The 21707-nt window shown below is 40.8% G+C and overlaps 2 protein-coding genes across 5 annotated transcripts; one reads left to right on the top strand and one right to left on the bottom strand.

The window, feature by feature from the left end:
* Positions 1-3016: 3016 nt before the first annotated feature.
* On the top strand, positions 3017-20608 carry LOC5577591 (transmembrane protein 192). 4 transcript variants are annotated; one of them, XM_021838468.1, is made up of 6 exons: positions 3017-3187; positions 3248-3474; positions 3659-3777; positions 19470-19602; positions 19668-19947; positions 20028-20608. In XM_021838468.1, exons 2-6 carry the CDS (start codon positions 3439-3441, stop codon positions 20252-20254), a joined length of 795 nt encoding a protein of 264 aa, XP_021694160.1. In that variant the 5' UTR covers positions 3017-3187; positions 3248-3438; the 3' UTR covers positions 20255-20608. The 4 variants fall into 4 exon arrangements, with proteins under 4 accessions (XP_021694160.1, XP_021694159.1, XP_021694161.1 ...); XM_021838467.1 differs by having other exon boundaries at positions 3236-3474; XM_021838470.1 differs by lacking the exon at positions 3017-3187 and adding an exon at positions 3575-3587 and having other exon boundaries at positions 3194-3474.
* Positions 20591-21697, bottom strand: LOC5577590. The gene is made up of 3 exons (XM_001656534.2): positions 21434-21697; positions 20926-21371; positions 20591-20863 (listed from the first exon to the last, which is right to left on the bottom strand). Exons 1-3 carry the CDS (start codon positions 21595-21597, stop codon positions 20691-20693), a joined length of 783 nt encoding a protein of 260 aa, XP_001656584.2. The 5' UTR covers positions 21598-21697; the 3' UTR covers positions 20591-20690.
* Positions 21698-21707: the final 10 nt, after the last annotated feature.

Below are 21707 nucleotides of genomic sequence, written 5' to 3'. Positions count from 1 at the left end.
GTGAAAAATTTCATTCATTTGGGAATTTAAAAAGACAACGGAAATCATACAGATCTAGTGTATTAATCTAAGGGTTTGTTCACAAATTTCATAACGCTAAAAATGGCCATTTTCGATACCCACCCACCCCCTCGTAACACTTTTTGTATGAATATTTTACAAATTTTGTATGAGCCGTAACAGCACGAGTACACCCACCCACCCCCTAGAGCGTTATGAAATTTGTGAATGGGCCCTAAGTATATGCAATGTTTAGTTTTTCGGTAGTTGTCAAATCGGTTAGCCGGAGTCAGTTGTGTTTGATCCGTTGAATCTGTTGCATGCTCCTTTGAGGGCGAGCGACGGAATCCGGATCGTGTCCGGTTTGCATAGTAACCGCACTATTGGTATCGATCATCCGTGTTCACGTATTTATTTAAAATTATATCTTTATCGTTAAACCCTCTAATACCCAACCCCGCCTTTAGACGGGGTACACTTTGGAATTTTGTGTATTTTTTCGTAGCTCGGAAATCAAAATGATTTTATTTTTGGCTTATACCTTGACTCATAACACGCATATAAGAAAAGTTTTTTATGACTTTTGAAACTTTTTTGTATTTTTAGAAATTGTTTGAAAAATTGCATTCTTATATAACCTACAAATGCCTGGGCTTCATTTAACGTGTAATATAAAAAATCGTACCTTTTATATTTTTCTAAGATTAACCTATCACAAACGAAGAGCCTGGTGGTATTAAAATCAGTTCAAACCTGTTTTTCCGTTAGTTACACGGAAAATAAAATACGCTCCGAAAAAAAATTAAAAATTTAATATTTTTAAAAATACCGTAACAATTTAAATTTTTATTATTGCCAAAATTCAACAACTAGAAAAGGCTTCAAGAAAAAATGAAAAATGCTAGGGATGTTCAAAAATAAAAATTATAAAAATCAAAAACCAATATTTAAAAATTTGCGATTAAAAATAAATAAATGCCCAAAACGTGTTTAGAACGATTTTAGATAACGAAAAATAATACTTAAATCGAAAATTAAAATTTGGGTATTAGAGGGTTAAACAAAACGAATCCTTTCCCATATCCAAACTCCCAGCGTTTTTTTGTGGAAGTGCAGAGGACTCCTCGGCTTCCATAAAGCAAGTAACACGTCAACATTTCCCTCCCATTCCCAAATTGACCGGCATTCGGACGCAGCCGGCGCCGGTATTGTTTGTTAAAATAATGAGAGCACCAGTATACTTACACATTGAAGATGCTACTGATCCTGAGTAGCATCTGTTGGTTCCCTGTGTAAGTACAGCTGTTCTTGCAATAACGGAGTAGCAACTGCGGGTGGCCAATCATGATTTTTTGAACAGTCCCATTGGTAACCGAGTGTGTATATGGGGCAATGGACAAAAATCATTCCCTCCCTCACTCTTCCATGAAATTAGTAAACAACAACAAGGCCAGTAAACGTCAAAATTTTTTTGCTAAATCAAAGTATTGCCTACCCCTTTAGCTTGTCGATTTTAAGCTAATGAATGGACCAAGACAAACATTATTACCACTGGGAGAATAAAGAAGATGATCTTCTTTTCATCGTATAAACACAGACAAACAGACGTAACACTTAGAACAAATCTCGATCAAAATAATAGTCACGAAGATATGTACGCTCAATGCTAAAATTAATGTGTTTGGCCGACGGGCCAACAGATGGCGGCAGTGTGTAAACGTCAAACACGAACAAAACCGATGCGAGCGCTGCGGGTGGTGGATTGACCACCGACCATATTTTTGAATCGACCGTTAAAAAGGTAGTCGATGGACAATGATGAGAGTAGGACGTCTGTTTGTCTGTGGTATAAATATCATTGTTAAATAACTTCAATAACAAGAAAATCTCGCATAACTTTTGAAATCGCCCTAAAAGCCATTGGTAACCGAATGTAGCTTGTTGTTTCAGAGCAAACTAATGGATTTACACATTATTTAACAATGCTACGATGAAAAACAGAACCTCCTTTATACCTCAGTGGTGATAGTTTCCAACATGGTCCATTAATTTGCGTAGAGGAGCTGCACAAGTCTCGCATAATTTGTGATCTCGCCCTAAAAGCCATTGGTAACCGAGTATGTAGCTTGTTGTTACCGGGCAAACGAATGGATTTACACGTTATTCATCAATGCTACGATGAAGAGAAGATACTCCTCTTTCTCCCAGTGGTGATAGTTTTCATCCTGGTCCATTCATTTGCTTAGAAACAAGTCTCAGGAAACAAGGAGCTACACACTCGGTTACCAATGGCTTTTAGGGCGAGGTCACAGGTTATGCGAGAACAATAATTCTCGCATACTCTGAGATAACGCCCTAAAAGCCATTGGTAGCCACCTGTGTAGCTCGTTGTTTCTGAGCAAAAGAAGGAATAAGCATCCAAACCAACATCATGGGCAGGTAGGTAATGATCCTTTCTTCCCCATAGCGTTGTTAAATAGCAATAAAATCCATTCAAATGCTCATAAACAACGAGCTACACACATGGTTACCTATGGCTTTTAGGGCGAGATCAGAAGTTATGCGAGAATTATTATTGTTCAACAAATTTCGGTTGAGGCGTTTTCCCAACGCGTAAGTGGTATCCCCTTAGGCTGTGAACCGTTTCACCAGTTCGTTTAACTTTTAGTTAAAATTTGACAGCTCGATATTTATTTCCCCTCCGGTTAGAAATAACCCTGCTCTGGAGCATGGTTAAACTTGACAGTTCGAAAGTTATTTTTTGCTCCCGTGAATTTGAGAATAACTAACCATCTATCAACTTTGTTCTGAAATAACTACTCGACTGTCAAAGCTCAAATGGGTCGACTGCGATGTTCAATTTAACCATTTGAGGGGAAAGTAACTATCGAAATGTCAAATTTAAACTAATAGTTAAACGAACTAGTGAAACGGTTCACAGCCTTAGTGCGGCCCTTTCGATATTTGCAAACATTCGAGCCGTCGCTGTCATCATCGTCATCATCATCATCTGATGGGGCTCGCATCGCAGTCAGCACTGTGACGTCTTCTTCAAAACATCAGTCAGCCATCGCGAAATAAGCAAAATCGCAGAAAAAAAAAATATTGTTTTGCTCCAAGTTTATCAACTCGCGATTATTCGCGTTCTCCGCCATCGAATCAGCTAGTAATCCCCCGCAAAAGTGAAGTAAGTGTAGAGGCTTTGTCCGTGGTGGTGCATATTTTTCTATTATAGAATACCAAGCAGCTGGAGCCGAACGAAGAGGAGAAAATAAAACGCACTACAACAACAGCCGAAGTTTAGTCATCGGCTTGAGCCAAGTCACAGGCAGAACACTGTTTTGTTTTTAGACTGCTATCTGGTCGCAGAAGAAGGTATCAGATCAAGGGTGAAGTCCACTCTCGTCTGAATACACTATAATAGTGCTAGCGCTGATTATGGTCAGTCTGATCAGAAACTTCGGCTCTAACACGGTAGGTTTCCGGGAATCCCAGCAGCAGTTCGATTCTTTCCCTTATGCTTACCGCAATTGATATGAGTCATTTCGATATTCTTCAATTTCTTCCATTTCAGTTTTCCTTCTATCGTGAATTTTACTATTTTTAGTTTATTTCGTTTTTGTTATTTACGTACTTCTTCTATCTGGTGCTTATTTAGGGAGGTCGATTCTTTGAAGATCCCAGCAGGATGGACGACAGCAACACGATGCTGGACCCGATTTTGTCCACCGAGGACGATGACGGGTTCCGGCCCCTGCGAACCGTGCCGGCTTTTAGGTAAGTTAAGTCACCAGATATGCATTTCGTTTATGATGGGTTTACCAGGGAGCTTATCTTGAGGCGTTATCTCGGGTGTAAGAAATAATAAAAGACATGGTTGCGAGTCACATTTTAGCCACAATCAATTTTTTGAAGATACTATATAAGGTACCTTGGAGCAAGTGGATATAAAAAATCGTACTTTATTTTTATCGAAAATTTGGTTACCATTTGAAAGGTCTACGATTGAGCAAACGAAAATAAATTTGATTTGCACGACGAGTCACTACACTCGAGTCGAGAATTGTCACCTCACGCCACTCGTAGAATGAACCCAATTATTATTGTCTTTATTCGAGGCTTTCAGCCCGTGGCTGGTTCACCTCCACACATTTGGTATAATTTTTCATGAAGCAAAGCAAAGAACCAAAAATTTTCTGGCTATGCTAACTGGCTATTATGCCAAATGGCCCGCTGCCATTTGGAGGATAAGCTCACATATTTATTACCATTTTAATTTTACTTACCCCATTTACCCACTTGAATCGTGGTACCCTACTCTTTTTTAAGATATTTATTAAAAAGTCTAACACTTTGAGCAAACAATCCGAGAAAAAATGAACTAGAGAGCTGGTAGCAGGTCCATTTTAATAAAAATAGTCTCTAAAGTCATTATTTTTAATTTTCTCCTTGTAGTGAAATCTAGGGGCTCCGGAGAAACTAATAGAGACGCGTAGGGTAGATGTACCAATAGTGGAGGTACTAAGCACGATTGAACTTCATTTAACCGCCTAAATTCAAAAAGGACAATTAATGTAGGGGGACATGTGGCAAGAAGGACACCCGGGGCAAGAGTGCCACCTCTAATTTCACGTAGTTCAAATCAATTTTTTTATGTTTAACGCAGGATAAGTATAAATTGAGTACTAATTGAGGGTTGTGTAAATATTACAGTTTAAAATGTTTAGTACAAAAATTGGAAAATGTCTTTAACTCAGCAACGTAAAATATGCGAAATATTATAAGAATGTAAGACTGGAAAACAAGGTTTGACTCCCAATAAATACAAAACATATTGATTTTTCCGCACAGTATTGATGATTTTCAATTGTTTAATATAGCTGTGAGGAATTTTTTTCGAAAAAGTCCTTTTGACATTAAATTTTACATATATAATAACAGTATGTCTTATGGGGCAAGAGGGACACCGCAATTTTCTCATATAAAATCAAATGAACTTTTATTTTTCTTGTTTAATATTGCATTCAATCAACGTTTTCTACTAAATAAAATCAAAATAAACCATCTTGGACATTCAAAATAGTTTCTGAAATTTTTTACTATTATTGTTACAGTCAAAAAAGTTGAAAACTAAATTAATTTCGTAAAATTACTTTTTAACTAGGGAGTCGATGCCGGTTATGGACCCTTTGCGTATTATGGACCCCCTACAGAAAAACATAAAATTAACACTCAAAGCAACTTTATTCCTATGAAAATCCAACGGGGGAACTTCGATTACATTGTTAGTCAGCAGTTTCAGGCAAAATATTTGGTTTGAGACGCATAAATACAGATATTTGAACAGTTTTGTAAATGAAACCACACAAGAGGGTCCATAATACGCATTTCCAGGTGGGTCCATAATAGGCTCGTCGGCAGCGAGCCGGATTACATGGGAATCAAATGGAGGGTCCATAATACGCAACGTCAAATTTGTAAACAATCCTATTATGGACCCCGGGAGGGTCCATAATAGGCATTCGGACAACAGTTTTTCAAATGCATATTTCGCTGGAAAAATCGAATGATTTTGTATGTTTCATAGACGTACTATGAAGTAAAGACATTGAATTTGTTGTTAGACTCCACAAAACGTATATGCGTCTGAGATATCATTGCGGAAAAGCGTCTAGAATGAATTTCAGCTACTAAGGGGTCCATTACTAGCATTGAAACCCTATAAGTCAACTTTTATCCCTCAGTTTTTATCTTTACTTACTCTACAATTTATCCTTTAGGCGGGGAAATAATAATGTACAAAATTTGTGGCATTTTGCTCTGGTGGTCTTCTTGCCCCATACGAGTGGCACTCTTGCCCCGTGCCTCGTTTAAAAACCTCATAAGAAGGTACATTTTCAAAAATCTCAAATCATCATGTGTTTCTTATATTTTTGAAATCTATCGATAACATCATTTAGAACAAGAGCTGAGCTTGCCCCTACACTGGAATAATCTTCAAAAATTGTGCTAATCAACCATGATTTGAACCTATATATCTTAAGGTGTCCTTCTTGCCCCCAGCCCCCCTACATGTTAATGTTGTAACGGGAAGTAACAACCATTGACTTAATGAGAAAAATGATTTCATCGCAGTGATCCACGGCATGTCAGTGAAAAATAATACCTCCAGTATTGGTACACTGTTCCTGTAGTTGCGGTAAATTTTTAATTTGTGTTCCTATAGTTGCGGTATCCGTTGTTTTCTTATGGGATCCTCCACTATAGGAACACTTTACCGCAACTATTGGTACAAGTAAGAAAAGTTTTAGCAATTTTAGTGATATTTTATCAGTTTTGAAGCAATTTGAACGCTCTTTTCAACTATTCCGTGTATCAACAAGCCAATACATCGATTGGCAGTGTCGGTTCGGTGGCGAACCTAATAAAATCAGTGAAAACGGCACTACCGCAACTATAGGAACACCCACAACTAAGGGAACACTTACCCTATTTCTTCAAAAATTCCTCGAGGGACTGGTAGCAGTAGGCGAATTCCGGCGCATATTTTTTTCGAAGAAAAGAAAATTTTCTTGCTGGTGAATTATGTAAGAAAATTTCTTCTCTTCAAAGAAAATGTGCGTCGGAATTCACCAATCTTCATCCAGTCCATATAGGTACTTATCAAATGTTGAAAAACACAATAAAAGGTGCTCAACTTTTTTGTTTCTTGATTAATTGTATTGACATTTTCAGAACTTCTAAAAAAACGCTTCTAGTATTGGACCCATAACAGAATTAGGAATGGCCCATGTGGTTCCGGAGTTTATTTTTTAACTTCTTTATTAGTATCATTCCAAACATTACATTCATTTCTTATATCCAGCTGTTCTGTGTTATTAGATAACACTATCATCCTAATTTGGTAAAACAAATTAAAGATTTTATTAACATTTTGTTAACAACATATTACATTTCATTTGCCTTAGCAGTTAAGATTTTTTACAGGTGAGTTGATTTCACCTGCTTAAGAGAGAAAAAAAAACACGTTTTCAATTTACTTAACCTAACTTAACCTAAACAATAGCAACCTAAAGTTATTCCGCATTATCTTGAGGTAACAAAATGAGTCATATCAAATAGAATAACAGAAAGTTGGTGTCTTCGGCAAAGTTGTTCAGAAGATTACGGGCTATCTGAAAGTACAAATTTGATTGTGAAGTCATCATATGAATAGGGTTGCTTTGAGTGTTAATTTTATGTTTTTCTATGAGGGGTTCATAATACGCAAAGGGTCCATAACCGGCATCGTCTCCCTAGGTATCCTATTTCAAATGGATTAAACTATCAGCGCTTACTTACTTACTTATTTGGCTTTACATCAATTATCTTGATAAAGCCTCGCCAACAATATTTCGCCAATTCCCTCGGTTCATGGCCGCTTCTCTCCATCCTCGACTGTGACCCACGCTCTCCAGGTCCTGGTGTACCTGGTCAATCCACCTAGCTCGCTGCGCCCCACGCCTTCTTGTTCCGACCGGATTCGTGGCGAAACACCATCTTTACAGGGTTGTTGTACGGCATTCTTGTAACATGCCCTGCCCAGCGTATCCTTCCAGCTTTAGCTACCTTCACGATACTGGGTTCGCCGTAGAGTTGAGCGAGCTCGTGGTTCATCCTTCGCCGCCACACGCCGTTCTCCTGTACGCCGCCGAAGATCGTCCTTAGCACTCGGCGTTCGAAAACCCCAAGAGCTTGCAAGTCCTCCTCGAGCATAGTCCACGCCTCATGCCCATAGAGGACTACCGGTCTTATGAGCGTTTTGTACATCGTGCATTTGGTGCGGGGGTGAATCTTTCTTGACCACAGTTTCTTCTGGAGCCCATAGTAGGCACGACTTCCGCTGATGATGCGCCTTCGTATTTCCCGACTAACATTGTTGTCAGCCGTCAACAAGGATCCGAGGTCCACCACCTCGAAGGTATCCCCGTCTATCGTAACACTGCCTCCTAGGCGGGCCCTGTCGCGCTCAGTTCCGCCAAGCAGCATGTACTTTGTTTTCGACGCATTCACCATTAGCCCGACTCTTGTTGCTTCGCGTTTCAGGCGGGTGAACAAATCTGCCACCGTTTCAAATTTTCTCCCAATAATATCCATGTCGTCCGCGAAGCAAACAAATTGTCCGGATCTCGTGAAAATCGTGCCTCGACTGTTAAGTCCGGCTCTCCGCATGACACCTTCAAGCGCAATATTGAACAACAGGCACGAAAGTCCGTCGCCCTGTCGTAGTCCCCGCCGAGACTCGAACGAACTGGAGTGTTCGCCCGAGATCTTCACGCAGTTTTGCACACCGTCCATCGTTGCTCTAATCAATCTTGTGAGCTTCCAGGGAAAGCTGTTCTCGTCCATGATTTTCCATAGCTCTATGCGGTCGATACTATCGTATGCCGCCTTGAAATCGATGAACAAATGGTGCGTAGGTCCTCACGGCATTTCTGGAGGATTTGCCGCACGGAAAAGATCTGGTCCGTTGTCGAGCGGCCGTCGATGAAACCTGCTTGATAACTTCCCACGAACTCGTTTGCTATAGGTGATAGACGACGGAATAGAATCTGGGATAGCACTCTATAGGCGGCGTTTAGGATGGTGATTGCACGATAATTTTCACACTCCAGTTTGTCGCCCTTTTTGTAGATAGGGCATATAACGCCTTGCTTCCACTCCTCCGGTAGCTGTTCCGTTTCCCAGATTCTGACTATCAGCCGATGCAGACAAGCGGCCAATCTGTCCGGGCCCATCTTGATGAGTTCGGCTTCGATACCATCCTTGCCAGCGGCTTTGTTGTTCTTGAGCTGTTGAATGGCATCCTTAACTTCCCCCATCGTGGGAGCTGGTTGATTTCCGCTGTCCGCTGTGCTGACGTAGCCATCGCTGTACTGACCTTCTATGCCTGTGTTCTCTGCGCCATTCAGGTGTTCATCGTAGTGCTGCTTCCACCTTTCGATCACCTCGCGTCCGTCCGTCAAGATGCTCCCATCCTTATCCCGGCACATCTCAGCTCGCGGCACGAAGCCTTTGCGGGATGTGTTGAGCTTCTGATAGAACTTCCGCGTTTCTTGAGAACGGTACAGCAACTCCATCTCTTGGCATTCCTCCTCTTCCAGGCGGTGCTTTTTGTCCCGGAATAGGCGGGTTTGCTGTTTCCGCTTCAGTCTGTATCGTTCCACGTTTTGCCGCGTACCATGCTGCAGCATTGCAGCCCGCGCTGCATTCTTCTCCTCTAAAACCTCCTGGCACTCCTCGTCGAACCAATCGTTTCTTGAGCTCCGTTCCACATATCCGACAACGCTTTCGGCAGCGTCGTTAATGGCTGCTTTGACTGTCCTCCAGCAGTCCTCAAGAGGGGCCCTATCGAGCTCGCCCTCATCCGGCAACGCTGCCTCAAGATGCTGCGCGTACGCATTGGCGACATCCGGTTGTTTCAGCCGCTCGAGATTGTACCGGGGCGGGCGTCGGTACCGTACATTGTTGATGACGGATAGTTTTGGGCGCAGTTTCACCATCACCAGGTAGTGGTCGGAGTCAATGTTGGCGCCACGATAGGTTCTGACGTCGGTTATGTCGGAGAAGTGCCGTCCATCGATCAAAACGTGGTCGATTTGCGATTCTGTCTGCTGAGGTGATCTCCAGGTGTGTCGATACGGGAGGCTGTGCTGGAAATAGGTGCTACGAATGGCCATGTTCTTGGAGGCGGCAAAATCTATCAGTCGTAGGCCGTTCTCGTTCGTCAGCCGGTGGGCGCTGAACTTTCCAATCGTCGGTCTGAACTCCTCCTCCTGGCCAACCTGAGCGTTTAAGTCTCCTATGATGATCTTGACGTCGTGGCTTGGGCAGCGGTCGTACTCGCATTCGAGCTGCGCGTAAAATGCGTCCTTGTCATCATCAGTGCTTCCGGAGTGTGGGCTATGCACGTTAATTATGCTGAAGTTAAAGAATCGGCCTTTGATTCTTAACTTGCACATTCGTTCATTGATCGGCCACCACCCGATCACGCGCCTTTGCATATCACCCATCACTATGAAAGCTGTTCCCAGCTCGCGTGTGTTGCCGCAGCTCTGGTAGATGGTATGATTACCTCTAAACGTTCGCACCAATGCTCCTGTCCAGCACACCTCCTGCAGCGCTACGATGTCGAAACCGCGGGTCTTCAGTACATCGGAGAGTATGCGAGTACTTCCAATGAAGTTGAGAGATTTGCAGTTCCACGTACCGAGTTTCCAATCGCTAGTCCATTTTCGTCGCTGTGGTCTTTGCCGATTGTTCCGGTCCGTATTCTCTCGTTGACGTTCCTGTGCTGATGTGTTTTTACGGTTGGCTTGCAGGGCCTGACACCAACCCCCTAGATTTCCGGAGGACCATTCCCCCTAAATGTTCGGAGGGCCATAGTGCGCAGTTTAGCTTAGAGTCCTTCTCTGGCACTCGGACGATGATCAGCCGCCCCTGACATGGGGAACAGACGCTGTTGTGAGCCGCTCCTAACGTGGAGTACAGACGCTCCAGGTTTGCAAAAGCAAACCCCCCCTTCCCTGTCAGCATACGACCAAAGTTCCCACCGGGGGTTGGTTACCCGATCTTCCCCAAGGTTACTCGTACCCCGGCCAGTACCACGAGGAGGTAGGGATAGGAGTTGCTGGGCAAGAGGCTAAGGACCGCACAAAGGGGTCTATTTTATTCCTGCAGGTACGCGAGGTACCAATGGTACGCCATGCTCAGCCATTTACCGCGCCTATCAGCGCGTACTCCGCAAAAAGAATTTCCGAGGAGTACGGCAGTCCTCCATCAAGCACTACCGCTGAAAAAAAAAATATGGCGTATACCTCTTTGATCAGTACAGCCTACATTCACATTGCACTCCATGTTAGGAGCGGCTCACAACAGCAACTGTTCCCCATGTCAGGGGCGGCTGATCATCGTTCGAGTGCCAGAGAAGGACTCCAAGCTAAACTGTGCTCTATGGCCCTCCGAACATTTAGGGAGAATGATCCTCCGCAAATCAAGACGATTGGTGTCAGGCCCTGCAAGCCAGCCTTAAAAAAAATAAAGCAACGAATAATCAACGAGAGAATACGAACCGGGATAATCGTCGAAAACCTCAGCGACGTAAAGGGACTTGCGATTGAAAGCTCGGTACGTAGAACTGTAAATCTCTCAACTTCATCGGGAGCACACGCATAGGATTCATTCAAATATTACGTAACGCAAAATTTGTCAATTTTAGACCCCCTCCCACCCCCACGTAACAGCTTCTGTATGAAACATTTTAATTTTTTGTATGGACCGTAACACAATATAAGACCCCCTCCCTCCCCCTGTTGCGTTACGTAATATTTGAACGGCCCCATACTCGCCGATGTACTGAAGACCCGCGGTTTCGACATCGTAGCGCTGCAGGAGGTGTGCTGGACAGGAGCATTGGTGCGAACGTTTAGAGGTAATCATACCATCTACCAGAGCTGCGGCAACACACACGAGCTGGACACAGCTTTTATAGTTATGGGTGATATGCAGAGGCGCGTGATCGGGTGGTGGCCGATCAATGAACGAATGTGCAAGTTAATAGTCAAAGGCCGATTCCTTAACTTTATCATAATCAACGTACATAGATTAGACTCCGGAAGCACAAGGACGCATTTTACGCGCAGCTCTAACGCGAGTACAACAGCTGACCAAGTCATGACGTCAACATCATCATAGGAGATCTGAACGCTCAAGTTGGTCAGTAGGAGGAGGAGTTCAGACCGACTATTGGAAAGTACAGCGAAACTGACATACGAAAACGTAGCACCTACTTCCAGCACAGCCTTCCATAATGACACACCTAGAGATCACCACCGCAGATAGAATCACAAATCGACCACGTTCTGATTGAAAGACAGCACTTCTTCGACATTATCCACGTCTGGACTAATCGTGGCGCTAACATCGACTCTGACCACTATCTGGTGATGGTTAAACAAGGTGTCCATTCATCCGGGAAAAGCGGGATAAGCATGGGAATTCCATTTGTCCGGGAAAAATACGGGAAATACCCGAGAAATTGTAGAACAAACCGGAAAAAATATGAATTCCGTAATGCGTTATTAATTCTGTAAATAAATCCGTATATACGATTATCAATTTGTTTCAATTTTAAACTGGTAGGTACCTGGGAGGGAGAAACCAATACAAAATTTCTCTACGTCACTGTGAGCCGAGATTTTGCTGTCACGAACTGTCACTGTGAGCCCGGATCTTAAACAATGGATAAACATGATAAAAGCGCGTAATTAGCCTAAGCATATTTTTGCATTTTATCAAAAGTAGAAAAAAAATCTAATTAGAATCAATTCATGCACATTCAAAAGTAACGTCACGAGAGCACCGTTTATTCTTATTGAATGTAACGTATTGGAATGAGGCTCTTTCTACTGTTTTCATTAAAACTGAAAATTAAACGCATAGAAAACTGTGGCCCTTTTCAATGTTTGTCCAGAAAGATCGAAGGTACACAACAAATGAAAACTAGTACTAGCACTAGTGTGTAGTATCGGTGCCTCCCTCCCAGGTAGGTACTATAGAAAAAATTGAACCGGACAAGACTGATCTTGCATCGCTCTCCTCCACAAGGACAAGCAACACAATTGATGGACCAAAACACTACTCTTAACGGTTTCTAGTATTCCTAATAAACAAAAATCGTTGGTTTCTTGGAGAGATTTGTGGCAAATTTTCTAGCAATTTAAACCAATTTCTTGTGAGATAATTTAAAAAGTTCTGACGACAAGTTATTAAACCAATTCAAAAGAGATCATATAAACCATCATTGTGATCCTTGAAAATTTTCTAGAACGGCACTTAGGAATTCTCGACAAAGTTTCTTGGTAAGATGCTTGATAGATTTCTAATGGCAAATTCTTGATGAGATTATTACAGTAAGCGAAACGGGCATCTAGGTGATAATTGACTAGCTAATTTAAGATGCTTTGGAAAATCACTTAAAAGTTAAGTAGTGGGTAGCTAATAAAACTTCAAGTAAGTTTTAGCGAAGGATCTGCTGATGCCGATCGGTTGGTAAAAAATTGAGCTAAAAAGATTTTCGATGAATTTTGTTGGGAGATCTAAGTGGTTTTACTGCTGAAAACCAGGGCCGATTTAGGTATTAAGAGTTTTTGTTTTACGGATTTTTGGAGATGCTTATTCTTGGTTAAGTATTCTTGGGCAGATGGATTGCTGGAAAGATGCTGTCATGGATTTATGATAAGAGTAAGCTGCACAGAGAGACAATTAAATCGGCACTATTTCTTCATAAGGACATAGCTGAAATGGGCGGTTTCTCTTCATCGATCCTCTCTTTCGCTAATAACTTCGTCAAATTAAATAAATCTGTAATATTTCTAGTACATGAAACTAGATTAAGTGATTATTTTTCCTACAGCACAAAAATATGTTATGAAAAGTAAATCCGTTTTCTGTAATAATGCAAAGAGCAACGATGAAAATAATTCTATGAATGAAAAATCTATCGAAATGTTCTTTTGGAGAGATATTGTTTCTGCTAAAAATACCTTTTGTTTCGATCTAATAAGAATAAAATTGAAAGCGAATATCCGAACTTTATAACAAAGGTCTGGAAAATATCAAGTCGAAGGATCTTGATGTAGTCCGGTTTAACATTTTTAGGCATCCGGGAACAATTCTGGAATTTGAAAACTGATTTTGAATGGACACCCTGGTTAAACTGAGCCCAAAACTCAACGTACGGTACCGACGGCCGCCCCGGTATGACCTAGAGCCTAAGACTTAAGCAACTGGATGTCGCAACTGCATACGAGCAGCACCTTGAGTCTGCATTACCGGAAGAGGGTGAGCTGGAGGAAGCCCCTCTTTAAGACCACTGGAGAACATTGAAAGCAGCCATCAACAATGCGGCTGAGAGCAACGTCGGGTACGTGGGACGGAGTCGACGGAACCATTGGTTCGACGATGAATGTAGGCAGATTCTGGAGGAGAAGACTGCAGCGCGGGCAGTCATGCTGTAGCAAGGGACCCGGCAAACCGTGAACTGTTATAGACGGAAACGGTAATAGCAGACCCGATGCAGAAAATTTGTTACTAGCGCCACCTAGTGAATGAATTCCCAATCAGATTTGTCACTGCCCTTGATTTGCTGAGCAATTTTGTCGAAGTCACCAATCTTCTAACTTTATCAGGATCTTGTAATACAGAAAATTGAAAAAAGTACCACCTCACGGATAAATTCTCAATCAGATTTGTCACTACCAGATAATCCTTAGTTTGTTGAATAACTTTGGCGAAGACATTAATCTTCTATCTCATCGGGGTCTTAATATATTCTTTGAATTGATGGTATGGCCATTTTTGGCGCCCCAAGACAATCCGGAATAACTTCTGAACCGTTTGGACTATTTTCCAAATTCTGTGGACCATAACCTAGCAGAGTTTTTTTTAAGTTTAATTGAAAATTTCAATGAAAAATAATCAAGATACAAAAAAGTTGAATGTGAAAATATGTAGGCTGGATAAAGGCTAAAGTCACTATTGTATTAGCAAGACTCTTTTTTTAATGGAAGGTTTTAACCAAAATGGTCTCCTACCTTAAAGTCACCTGTTTTCCTTATTCTGCTTGTAGTGGAATTGCAGAGGCTTCAGAGAAACCTTCCGATTCTTATGCAAATGCTCCACAGGTGCTTTAGGAATTTCTTCTAGGATTTATCGAGTAATCTTCTATCTTCTAGTGATTTGTCCAGAGATTTATTTAAATCGCTCCAGAAATTCTTCTAGATATCCTTCTACTAATTCTTCCAGAAATTACTCCAGGGATTTTTCAAGTGATGCTTAAAAAAAATTGCCCCATGAAATCCTTGAGAACTTTAATGTTACTCCTGTAATTTCCACAGGAATTACTCTGAAAATTGTCCCAGAGCCTTTCCCACTGTTTGCTCCAGATATATTTCCACATTATTCCACAGTTTTCTCGTGTTGTTACACTAGGAGACCTTCCAAAGATCCATACAGGAGTTCTCCCAAGAAAGTTCATGAAGATTCATTCCAGAGTTTTTGAAGAAATTTGCTTAGGGTTTGTTCCAGATAACCACACAAAAAATCCTACGCTGATTTTTTTTAATTATTGGTCTAAGTACTTTCATATGGATTCAATTTTATCTTAGCGATTTATCTAGCAAACACTTCTAAACTTCCACAATAGTGTAGGAGTTTTTTTTATTGGTGATCCAAGCAAGAGTTTATTCTGGATTCCTATGGAAGTTACAGAAGTTTTATCAGCGGTACTTTATGATTTCCTTCAGAAATATCGTATTTGTTTTTTCAAAATTCCTCTAATAATATGAAACATTTTATAAAGATTTGCTTGGAAGAACACCTGTAATTTCCCAAAGAATTCCTGAGGGCATTCCTGAATTAATCTTAGGAGGAATCTTTGGAGTAATTCTTGATGAAACCCCAAGTTGAAATCTAATTGAAATCCTGGAGAAAACCCTGTAATTTCCACATATATTATTCTGAAAGTTTTCCCATACACAGAAAAAATCCGTTCTCGTATCCATGAACAGCAGACGTGAACTAGTCAACAAGCAAAAATACACCGCGAACTAGATCATCTTTATGCGTAAACATGATGGTAGTTCATGGTGTATTTTTGACAGTTCACGTTTTCCAGAATTCCTTTTTGAGCGTGTAGCAGATTTCAGGATTTCCTCATTGATTTCTCAACTGCTTTCTCTAGTTGTTACTCTGAGAGACAGGAGTTCTTTTGGAAGACCAAGATTTGTTTTAGTGATTCGTTTAGGGGTTGTTCCAGGAAACCATGCAAGAATTCCTACGTTGATTTTTTTTATTTTACTTCTAGGTATTGTCATATCGAAGAAATCCACAATGAAATATAAAGACATCCACGATGAATGAGTGCACGAGTTCACCCGTTGACGGTTGAGCCGTGAAGCCGTGACCATGAGAACAAGTGAACTAGGCATCGCTCGAACGTCAGATTAGTGAACTCACGAGCATGAGTTCACTAATTTGACGTTTGAGCTGTGCCGTATTCACTGGTTTCTATGGCCACATAAATAACATGGTACCGTTAAAACGTCAAATAGTGAACTTGTGCATTGGTCCATGGACCAATACATGAGTTCATTATTTGACGTTTTAGCGGTGTCGTGTTATTTATGGTACCATGGAAACCAGTGAATTCGGCACCGCTCAAACGTCATCGCTCCATAGTGTAGGAGTTCTTTTTATGATCCTTTCAAGAATTAGTCAAAGATTATTTTAGAATTCACAGCGGTCACTTTATAATTTCCTATAGTCTACCGAATTCGTTTTTTTTTTTATTTCTTTCTAGTAATCTGAGTGAAAAGTTTCCTGTTTCCCGGAAGAATGCTTGGAATAGTAATTTACGCAACAAGTTGCAGAATTACGATTTTCACAGCACGAGTTGTACATTTATCCAACAAGGCTAGGCGAGTTGGATAACTACGACGAGTGCTGTAAAAATCGAGTTCTGTAACGAGTTTCTTACAACTTTTTTTGCAATTTCGTAGAACACCACTTTAGGGTATCAGAAATCATATCTGGATACATGCATCATCATTTTGCAATTTCTGAAAATAGTTTAGTAATGATTCATTACGCAACTCAAAATAGTTGCGTAATGAAAAAGCGTTGCGTAATAGTCATAACGCAACTGATTTCAGTTAGGTAATGACTATTACCACTCTGCATTATACAGCTCAGGAAAGTAGACCGTTTCGTGACAGATTGGCGTGAAAAAAGATATTTAAAGATTTCCTTGGGAAATTTCTCAATACATTTCAGGAGATATTTCTAAAAGCACCCTTGGAAAAATCTTATCGATAATCCTATAAGATACTATTGAAAAAATGTCTTATAGATAATCCTAGAAGCATCTCTGGAGAAATTACTGCTTGAATTCTTAACCCCTCTATCAGCAGCTTTGTTTTTACCGCAATAAAAATATTCAATCCTCGATAACTTTTTCGTTTGTTGATATTTTTGCACCATTTTTTCACAAGTTCTCAACTCTTCTAGCTTAAGAATCTGTGTCGGTATTGATCATTGGTCAACTAGACCCTGAGATATTCCAAGATACCTTGGGGGACCGACGCGTAGCTATAACCCACATAAATATCTCAGCCTACAGAATTTTTAACGTATTCGGATATTCACTCTTCGGAACAATACATTAATGAGAGTATGTTGTGAAAAAATGAAGCAAATTGGTGCAGCCGTCTTTGAGTCATGAGCATTCATGTGTCTGGTACCACGCTGGCCAAAATGATTTTAAAAACTTCAAAAAACATCATATCGTAATTTTCAGGTATCTCCTAGAATACTTAACCCTCTAATACCCAATCCCGCCTTTAGACGGGGTACACTTTGGAATTTTGTGTATTTTTTCGTAGCTTGGAAATTAAAATGATTTTATTTTTGGCTTAAACCTTGACTCATAACACGCATATAAGAAAAGTTTTTTTATGATTTTTGAAACTTTTTTGTATTATTGAAAATTGTTTGAAAAATTGCATTCTTATATAACCTACAAATGCCTGGGATTCATTTAACGTGTATTATAAAGAATCGTACCTTTTATATTTTTCTACGATCAACCTATCACAGAAGAAGAGCCTGATAGTATTGAAATGATTTCAAATCTGTGTTTCCGTTAGTTACACGGAAAATGAAAAATGTTCCAGAAAAAAATTAAAAAAAAACTTATTTTCAAAAGTATAGTAAAAACTCATTTTTTTATTATTGTCAAAAATCAGTAACCAGAAGAGGCTTCAAGAAAAAAATGAAAAGGATAGGGATGTTCGAAAATAAAAATAATAAAAATCAAAAACCAAAATTCATAAATTTGCGAAGAAAAATAAATCATTGCCCAAACCGTGTTTAGAATGATTTTAGATAACGAAAAATAATATTCAGATCGAAAACAAAAATTTGGGTATTAGAGGGTTAACCAATTTGTATGATTTTTACAAGATAGCTCCTTATCACCTAGGTTTGTATATATACTATAGTCCACATATTATTCTTTTTTTTTTTGATGAATTGACGTAAAACAAAAATAGGGGACGAACCTGGTGTAGTGGTTATAACACACGCCCTTCACACGCAGAGGACCTGGGATCGAATCCCATCCCCGAGATAGTCACTAAAAAAAATCAGTGACGACTTCCTTCGGAAGGGAAGTAAAGCCTTTGGTCCCGAGATGAACTAGCCCTGGGCTAAAATCTCGTTAATAAAGATAGAAAAAAAAGAAAGTAAAACAAAATGCACGCCAAAGATATTTTTATGGAGAATGTCGGTCCCCCAAGGAATATCTTCAAAACCAGATCACCAATGACAGATATCGGCATGTATTTTTAAACTAGAAGAGTTTTTTGAGAGCTTGTGAAAAAATGGTGCAAAAATATCGAGAAACAAAAAAGTTATCAAGGTCTGAATATTTTTATTAAGGTAAAAAACAGGGATTGAATCCTGAGAAAATTGAGAGAATCGCTCACGTATCGCTCTCTGTAACTATCATAACATGCTGCACATTATGAGAGACTGTTTATCGTATACTGCTACAACTTTGATCAGATTGGGGGGATAGTAGTGTATGATAAAACCGCTCTAAACATGCTCCAAGCCTGGGGGACACTATTGCTATTGGAAGTTCGTGGATTGTTTATCGTGCCAGTAAAGAAAAATACCTATCCCCAACGGTAAACAAGCGAGTAAAATGGGTTTTATCATCGCTCTCTCATTGGGGCTCTCGCTCGCTGCTTCCATTTATCAGACTTGTTACACCTTGCGATACAATGACCATCGTGGACCGCAACAGATGGGATGTTTTTCTTTGCTTGCTTTGATCGTGCTTCATACTCAAATGAAAGCGAACTCTGCAAAGCCTGGTAAAAAATGAAGCTGCCGGTAGAGGGGTTAAAGATGTTATAAACGGGAATCTTGGATAAAGACCTAGATGGAAGAATCACTGGATAAAATCCTGTGGGATTTTTCGGAGGACTTCCTGGTAGAATCTTTGGTAAATTTTTTGGGATTATTCTTTAAGGTATCTAAAATAAAATTCTTAGAGGAATTCCTTGGGAAGTTCCTAAAAACGCGTTATCGTAATGTCAGAGTCTTGGAAATATTCTTAGAGAAATGTTGGCTTCTGTTGTTTTTTTTTTAAGTTTCAATTTTCAAGACACTCAGTCGCTACAAGCCCTGTTTATGGGGTATTTAAAAAGCTTATCTTAAGGCGTTGTCTCGGGTGTGGGAAATAAGTCAGTCACGACTTTATTTACCCGGCGCTTTATTTCTGATACGAGTAGATTAAAAAATTACCTCACTAATTATAATAAAAAAAAATAGCAATTTCTTATCTGATTGATCAAATGTTTCAGCTTCCACCTTCTCATCTCGAGTTGCATCTCGCTAACCGGAATAATCCTGGCCGCCAGCTGGGAAGACAGCCGACGCTGCGAAGCCTATTTTATAATGCTATATCTGAGAGCAGCTTTCTGGTTGATCACCTATGTAAGTAGCTTAAGTACAGTCATTCCAGAAAGGCCAATCTACGAAACATCAAAATTCTATTCCAGCTCTTCGACCGTTTCATCAAGAGGCGTCACGAGAAGCTGCGGCTCGATGGATATCACGACTTTCATCGTTCCACCGCCCAGCACCGGTCCGTTCCGCTGCAGATCGTGTCGCTGTGGAACACTTTTCTGCTGGCGATCCAAACGCTCATTCAGCACTACTACGGGGACAGTTTTGCCGAGAAGTGTGCGATGGTGGGACTGCTGTCGCCCATCGTCTACATTACGCTGTTCAGCTCGCTCGAAACGATGGTGTTCGGAATCGTGCATGGATTGTATATCGGTAAGTTGGGTAGTGTGGTGGGTTTGTATACTTTTCTTGAAGCTAACTATGAATTTGTTGGATTTCGTTTTTATTCACAGCTAAAGTGGTTCGGTTCAACCGAATGGCCCCACCGCCGGATGCCCTGCAGGGTTCCCGAAGTCATAGCAGCGGATCGCTGGGACTAACCCAACGTGGACTCAGCACCGCCGAACTGCTCGAAAAGCAAGCCGACCTCATTAACTACCTGAAGGACCACAACCTCCAGCTGAACCAGAAGATCATGCAGATGAACGCCCAGGTCAGGACGGTGACCTACCCGGGTTAGGCTAAGGGGGCAGCCGGTTCTGATCGAGCCGGCCCGAGTAGAACGAGGAGAAAGGTAAGATCGATTTTACTCTTGAGCTTTTCCATGCAGAGACGAACTTTTTTTCTGGTTTGGATGTGAGAGGAGTTGAAAAGAAAAAAACTAATTGGACTGATCGTTTTGTTAAGGTTGTAGTTAAGGCCCGTAGTATTTACGAATTAGTCGCATTGGGAGAAAGGAGTTATTTGATGATTGTGGAAAGCATTTCTGCTTTAAAGAGCTTGGTTCAAATTTTACAAAGCCTAGTGGGAGGGAAAAGTTAATGTTTTGTTTTCGAACAATAAACTGTAGAATGCGTTCTGTGAATAGATTCAACCAAACGAACATTTATTAACTCTAACAACGTATCCGTACGCATGCACAAACTTAACGAATTGAAATGTAATAGTGAAAAGCTCTAGTTGCAGTCCAATAGTCCTATTGCTGCCGCACGATTCTTCAGCTGGGCGCGTTTTATCTCTAAAATTTTGATCTTTTCTGCCTGTCGTCTCAATGTCTGTTCAGCATTCAAATGCTCGTGAAGTTTGGTGTATTGATCGGTGGACGGCCAGGAAGCTTTCATCAAACGAGCTATGAAATTGCAAAAAAGTTTTCCGGTTATGTAATGGCTAAAATAGGTAAGTGCAACTTACTAAAAGCTATCATATAGAAACAGCTGAGAACAAGGCTTTCTATGGCACAGAAGATTACAATAACCATTTGTGGAGAACGCAGCGCATCCAGAAGATCGTTATCGAAAGGATGCTTACAGGGACCTTTCAACGTTGCTGTCCCATTTTGCACGAAGAAGCTTTTCGCATATCCAAGGACGGCAAAAAGCGCCGTGTTCCAGAAAGAGACGATCTGCAGCGGAGCTTTACGGTATATGGTAAGGCTTTCGTACAGTTCATAGTTCTCGTGAACCAACTTGCGGCAAGAATCTTTGATTGCCTCATTCAGTTTGTACGTTCCGAACCAGTAACCTACTCTGAGGTACACCATCAGGTAGAACAGATGGCAAAGGACAAGATCGTCGAAAGGTTTGAATATCAAGACGATCCCCGTTATGGTAATCGCCCAGGACGCGATCCAGTGCAAGCTGAAATGATAATCCTCATTATCAGTATTAGAAAAATAGGATCGAATCGAAGTTGTACTAACCTCAAAAGGGTGATCATCACCCATGGTTTAAACGAACATTTGACATGGTCTTGATCACTTTCAAAGAAGGACGTTTGATTCGGTGATCCTCGTGTCGTGTTCCCATTTTCTGATCCTACGCTTCTTGTTGTATGTTGAGATACATAATCAGCAAAGGTATCCATCTTTTTGATCAGACCGCCACGCCGCCTTTCACAAGTTCAGTATTGATTGATCGCTATCAAACTGTCAAACATGATCATATGCAGTTCAATCCAACAAAAGCTGGTATAAT

Source organism: Aedes aegypti, chromosome 1 (genome assembly GCF_002204515.2).
Source record: "Aedes aegypti strain LVP_AGWG chromosome 1, AaegL5.0 Primary Assembly, whole genome shotgun sequence".
Taxonomy (NCBI): Eukaryota; Metazoa; Arthropoda; class Insecta; order Diptera; family Culicidae; genus Aedes; species Aedes aegypti.
This window is presented reverse-complemented; position numbering and strand designations above follow the sequence as displayed.